This window comes from Falco rusticolus, chromosome 11 (genome assembly GCF_015220075.1).
Source record: "Falco rusticolus isolate bFalRus1 chromosome 11, bFalRus1.pri, whole genome shotgun sequence".
In the NCBI taxonomy this organism is placed as follows: domain Eukaryota; kingdom Metazoa; phylum Chordata; class Aves; order Falconiformes; family Falconidae; genus Falco; species Falco rusticolus.
In genome coordinates this window covers 7,684,478-7,691,368 of record NC_051197.1, presented here as the reverse complement: position 1 = coordinate 7,691,368, position 6,891 = coordinate 7,684,478, and the positions used below count along the sequence as shown (strand labels likewise).

Below are 6,891 nucleotides of genomic sequence, written 5' to 3'. Positions count from 1 at the left end.
ATTTCCACGCATGACCAAGCCAAAACCGTTTCTCATCTCATTCCACTCTTTCTCCCAGAGTCGAAACATTCAAACCAGCAGCAGCATGTGGATTTAGGTCAAGCAAATCAAGCGTCATGCACAAGCCAAGTGCTCGCCTGCGCTCCTGCCAATTGCACACATCATTCTGTAGCCCTGACACCCAGCGCAGACAATGTGCTCTCCCTCTGGTGGCTGCAAAGACATTCAGCATTTTTAGCTGAAAGCTTATAAACCCCGAGCATTTTAATGCAGCGTAACAGCTACAGGTGGAAATGTAAAGGACTGCACTTTTGTTTTATGACTGATTGAAAAGAGGGGTGGTGGTGTGTGCGGTGCGTTTTTTTTGTGTATCATTACAGTTTCCATGAGTTCCCTGAGCACAGCAGGCCTGAGTATTAGCTTTTCATAAACTGAGTAACAATTTTTTAAGAGCTGCTGTCTGCTGGTGCACTTATTTAAGCCAAACACCTTCCCTCGAGGGGGCCTGTGACCACACAGAGCTGTCAGGGGAAAGGTGCAACGGCTGAGCAGCAAGTAACACAAGTACCAGCTGGAATGAGCAGCTCTGAGTCATTAATTTCTAGATCTCTTCTTAAGAGAGGTTTGAAGAAAGGAAATGAGGACAGGAGGAGAGGCGTGATTTAAGGAATGTGAAACCAATTGAAACACTTTCCACTGCATTTTGCTAATGCAATTTTTCTCTTAATATCTTCCACAAGTCTACAGAGAACCAGGCTCACAAGCCTAAGAGATTAAGAATTGCAATATTTTAATTTTTGTGTTGACAGGCTTTTGGCATAATCTTCGGTAGGCTGATTTCACCACTCTGTCTTACACAGTGGACTGACTTGGAGTAAAGCTCAACACACAGACTTCATCTGACCCCTCCAAAACTTTGGGCCAGACGTCAGTTTTGTAGCTGCTCACACCTGCGGCAGTGACCGGTGTGACTCTCTGACTTGGAAAGACGCAGACATCTGGACCCATTCAGGATCCAGGCAGAGAGGTGAACCACCCTGCTGCAGGATGCTTGAAGAGGGCGAGGATTGTTTGGTTTGGATTCCTCCCCTGCCCCTGAAATTTTGGCTCTGCAGAGAATTAAGGGCTCGGAGAGAGGCAAACCCCGTATTTAGTAATTTTGTAATAAAGAACATACACAGTCAAGTCCAATTATTCCTGATAAATCTCCTTTGCTAGAAAAATTGATCACACAAAAAAGTAAAAGCAGGTGTTTCAGTTGCCTTTCAGCTGCAGATGAAACAACACCAAGATACTAAATGCAACCCGAAGCATTACCTTAAATGTATTTCATCACGGAAAGAAAACAGCACTGCTAGCCACCAATCTGAGTAATGCTATTTTAGCCATAACTCAGGGCTTTGATTTAATTTAAGACATCTTTTATGAATAAGTAAATAGACTACAAAGTTTATTACATTTTGTTACACATGGGTTATTTCTTACTGAAGCCTTTGACATCCTATTAACATCTTAAATTTTTTTTTTCTCTTATCAGAATGAATGGGTAAGTCACAGGCTGACTGATCAGATAATGCCTACCACTAGAAAGGCCCAAACCAAAACTAACGCATGCATGCTTCCATGACATTAATGAAATGTTTGTGCTTCCCGCTAACCAGTAAAATACCATAAAATACCCATCAGACATCAGCACAGGCTTTTTACTTGCTTACTTTGCTCTTTCCAGTAGTTTTGTCGCTTCTTCTCTTCTATCCTGGTCTAGATAAAGTATCGCCAGCTCCAGCAAGGCATTTGGAATTAGATAATGGTCATATTTTATCTTCTTCTCACTGCATTGGAAAAGAAATAGCCTCAAGATCTTGAAATTATATGTTTCCCTCATTTAACAGCCCCAAACACAAATAAATAGGAGATTAGCTAAGATCAGAAGGAGCAATCAATCTCTGTTGCGACACTTGTCATGTTCTCTTCCAAAAGCTACCTTCCAGGTTATGCAAAATACACATTAAATAACCATCCTACACAACATGTTATTTCTCAGTATTACAAAACATTGCCTTTGTTAACACGGAAGTAGTAGAAAAGATGACAACATTATGAGCTCTATCCACGTGAATTGACAAAAAGAGATGCCATTCATTGCATGATGTATAGAAGTTCCAAGTATAATCATGCTGCCACCTGTCTCTGCAGACTACATTTGGCTTTTTGGGTACAGCTTCTTCATGTCTGGTAAGAGGAAGGGGATGAAAAGAGAGAAGTGGTATTTCAAAAATTTTATGCACCTATAGTCCCCCAAGAAGAAGATACCTCAGTTAACAGTGCAGATACGCAATTCTTCTTCCATACATGGCTAACAACACTGGCAATTAAAATGGCAATTCCTTGATATCAAAGCAACTGAAATAAATACTAAAGACACTGCAGTCCTCTCCCTTCTATTCATATTACAGTTGCATCTCGTCTTACTTGAAAGGAAGAGTTAGTAAGAAATTCAAGAGTTCTCCCATATGCCAGGTACAAAAACTTACTTTAAATAAATGTAATTAAAATGGTCTTCCGCTTCAGAGATCTTGCCCAAATGCTTGAGGCATAAGCCCTTTAACAGTTTTATCACACACTGGTCATCTGCTAGTAATTCTGTAGCTGCAAGATGAAGAAAACGGCACGCTTTAGAGCAGCAGAGACTTCCCTCCCTATAGGGAAACTTTTACATAGGTAGATGTGAGCACAATTCATTTTTTGGAACACAGTACACAAACCTCTTAATCTTATGCCTTTATTGCCCTTTAGTATGTATAGTTCTTCTCTTTCCCTGACTTCTCGTCACGTGACCTATTTGTATGCAAGTGTTTTATCACTTCTCCACCTTTGCTTGGCTGGACAAAAACATGCCAAGCTTTGCTACCTGCACCTCACATCCCCTCATCTTCTTAACATACCTTCTTTTCACCTCTTTTGAGTTTATGCTTATGAGTGCCCAGAGTCCTACCAGCCTTAGCAGTGCCTAGTTCAAAGTCATTCCTGTCAACACCCTTTCTCCATCAGAAATTTTGTGCATAATACATTTCAAAGAAAACATGTGGCTTTTTCATAGCTGTTCCATAAGGGCAGCTTAGCCTTAAAGTTTACAAGCAAAATCTTCAGCTTGCTTGCTCATTGCCAATTCATGAAATACTAACTAAAAAGAATTTCTGCCAAATGCGTGATACGATGTCTTGGGCTATTAAATGTTACCCTGTTCTCACTACTCTAAACCTCACCTGGATCTTCCAGCTGTTCAAATGCTGACACATACTGCATGAAACAGCTGTTTCCCTTTGGACTATGCAGTTGGAGGCCTTGGTCCTACAACTGGAGTCACTTTTACTGCTAAGTCCCACACAGGCCCCTACATACATGTGTCACCAAAGCAAATCCCAGGGAAGATGCCCAAAGACTATGCGGCAAACTGACATAGAGGGAAGAGGACAAAAGTTGACACACTATGTATGTGCACAGTGAGATGACTCAGGGCCACAGAAGAATTATTTCATAAGAATAAAATGAAGAGCAGATCAGTTGTCTCCTCTGGACTTCTGTCCCAAGAACACGTTCACACGCGTGTATTTCCTCTACTTGTAACATATGTTATGAACTGCCCTGGATTGTATAACCAAACGTTTAGGGACCTATCCTCGACGGAAATCTGATAGGCGTAACTGTACTTCTAGATGTTACTTCAACTAACAGACTTCCTTTTACACCACACATCGTCAGATTCATAACCTTACAGTGTTAGATTCTTGCATGTAACAGTAATACAGAGAAAATACAATAGTTTAGCTCTAAGCACTGTCATGGAAGCTCAAGGAAAGTATGATGCCTGGAAACAGCAAGTCACTATTTGGAACAGGTAATACTTTAGATTGTTGGTGTGTTTAACATATATCTCACTTTTCGATTACATGTGCTCATAGTGTTTTATAAACATGAATCAGCTTCTACAAATCTCTGAACGAAGCCAGCCTTATCCACAATTTACCAACTAAGAAAAAAAGGGAACAGAGAAATAATTCACTTATTCAAAATAATGTAACACAATGGGTGATGAAGAAGGTGAAAGGGTCAAAAGCCTTCTAAGATGTCACTTGCACTGAAAATACTTTTCTATTCTCTTTTTCCATTCATTAAAAAAGAGATAGCTTTAGCCAGTCTTTCAAGCAACTCTTTCAAATCTTGTGTAACTCAATGAGCATAGGAAGACCAAGGTCCTCGAAAAGACTGCAATGCAGTGACTTAGCCCATATTCCTTTGTCAACAGGGGCTTGATTCTTTTGCAGGAAGGTAGTATATAATAACAAGATCAAATATTTAGTAAGGGAAAACTTTGTGAGAAAAACTGTGCAGACTGGTTGCACTCCCGTAGGAGCTGGGAAAGACTGGCAAGAAATAAACATCGATTCAACCTTCTCAGGGATGGCTAATTAACAGACTGACAGTGATAGCAGAGCCTGTTCCAGTTCAATACTCTCTTATGCTCATTCACAGTGCAAAGAAAGCCCATCCCTGATGTCCCAGCTTTCTACTGTTGATGTCCCAGCACACAGTTGACACACAAATACCACTCAGCCCAAGGTCACATCATAAAATGACAGAAGTTTTAAAACACAAGACTGACCATTCTATATATCCTTCAAACCCACAATATATCTGAGAATAACAAAGCTTCATGATCCAAGTAACCAAGCCAATGCATATGCTGATTTTGAGCTACCAAAATAAACAGTCCTTTAATACATGTCACAAACTATTACTAATACACGTGTGTGGATGGAAAATCACTTGCTAGAATTGTAAGTTCTTGCTATATTAAAAAGGAAAAATATTCCTATCTGCATAAACAGTTCATGGTTTCATTATCTATGTTCCTCCTACGATCAGATTAACTTTACTAATGAGTGTCTCTATTCATAGATAATATCTTTAGCTATTGCACTGTAAAATACCTGTTTAAACCCTATCACTGATTACCTCTACTTCTTGCCAGTGCTTCTTCTGCTTCAATTAAAGTCTCCAACATGCCTTCTGTTAAGTTGGGACATTTTCCAATTACAGCATAGCCATTCCAGATATACATCATTTCCTAGGGTCAGGAAGAAATGACAGCATCATTAGTTACAATACTGGATAAATGTGGTTATCAAATACTTTAGTTTATCTCTGTATGATGAAAAAGGTACAGACTCCTTAAATAAACAGTCAGTTTGTCAAAACATATATTTTCATTGCAACTGAAAACCTGTTACAATGGTTTTCAGAACAAATTAGCCCTGGAAGACAACTAAAGAGCCAATTACTACACACAATGCAAGGAAGATTGCTTGCACAGAACGCAAACACAATCTCAGTTATAAATCAAGGCAAGTGCCAATAAACCAGACTTAGAACATTCATGGCACATGGCTAACCATCCCTTGATTAAGGTCTCCTCTTGTTTTCCAGTTCTATCCTACCAGAGCAGTAATAACTATAATTAACTACAATGTATTGCTTCCGCAGAAAAAATATGAGCACTCAGGTAACAAAACAAAACAAAAAGAAAACCAAACCCCCTACACTTTAAGCCAAACTTCACACAAACCAACAGAATTTTAGAACCAAACTGTAAACCCCTTAAATTTCTCAGGTTTGTCTGATGTTCCCATAGGAAGTTACGTCTTTCTTATTCAACTGTTCATAAAGTAAATTTTATTAAAAGGTATTGGTTTAACTCCTATTTATTATTAGGGTTCTCTCAGAGTATATCACCAGACAAAATGTGACCATTGCCACTAGCAATCACACAGTTAAAGATGGAAACACTACATAGACTTACAGCTGGTCCTCATGACAAGTTATTCCATTTATTTATATAGCCTAGTCTGTACTTGATAATTTAACGCTTTTCGATAAAATTTCTGGATAGAATAACTGACTTCTGGAACTACAGTACAAAAAGCTGTCAGGTTAGAATAGATGCAACAGCATGTTGTCCCCAGTCACCGTTGCTTTCACCGCCTGCTCTCGATTGATTGGAAAACCTGGGCAGAACTCCTGTACTTTGCGCAGATTTGTTAACAGGGTCTTGAAAGAGAAGTATTCAAACCACATTTATTCCAGGCTAAATCCCTGAGCTAAGGCTTGCTGGAGGACTCGCCTCTCCCAGCAAGTATCTTTACAAGGAAAAGGAAGATCCTAGGGATGAGATTCTGCATCCAGCCCCACACCCTCGGAGTGCTTTTCACTGTTGAGCTGCGGCATCTGCTGCCTCAGGAATGCAACTGCAGCAGGACCCAAGGACGCCACGCCCGGCCCTCCAAGGACAGAAACCTCTTCTGCTAAAATCCCACCAGAACAGCCCAGCCAAACCCCAGGCGTGTTACGCTCTACAGTCTCTGAAACCTGAAAGGCAAATCAAAGTAACCTAATTATTTCTGTCATTTCAGTCTTAAGACTTAGTGGAAAGCGGTCCCCAGCGAATACTCACGCTGCGCTGTAACAACTATATCTCTTCGAGCAGCGCTGTGTCACATACTCAGCTGGTGGGCTGAGAAATGACTACTCGCTGGTGTCTCCAAGAGGCTCTCCTTGTTCAGGCGTTTTCTTAAAAGAGTTTTTACTAATTATCCAACTGTTTCTCAAACACAACATCTCAAAGCACTGCAAATGCTAACACCACTGCACTTGGCAAACCTCTGGACCCCAAATGCTTTCGTGTTCTTTGAGGTGTTCTCTGCAGACAGATTTTTGTAAGTGCACCACGAGTGAGGCAACGGGTGCCTTATGCAGCTGTTCTCATCTGGCCACAGGGAACTGGCCAGCATTACAGGCAAAAAAGAGAGGAAAAAAAAAAAAAAAAAAAAAAAA

General features: G+C 40.3%; 1 protein-coding gene across 3 annotated transcripts in view; it reads right to left on the bottom strand.

Moving 5' to 3' along the window:
• Nucleotides 1-6,891, bottom strand: part of TTC39A (tetratricopeptide repeat domain 39A) — a 58,462-nt gene that overhangs the window by 11,684 nt on the left and 39,887 nt on the right. For all 3 annotated transcript variants that reach the window (XM_037403490.1, XM_037403488.1, XM_037403487.1), the window contains 3 exons: nt 5,017-5,128; nt 2,535-2,649; nt 1,716-1,832 (listed from right to left, as the gene is read on the bottom strand). In XM_037403490.1, the coding sequence (XP_037259387.1) occupies nt 1,716-1,832; nt 2,535-2,649; nt 5,017-5,128 (344 nt within the window). The remainder of the gene's footprint in view (nt 1-1,715; nt 1,833-2,534; nt 2,650-5,016; nt 5,129-6,891) is intronic.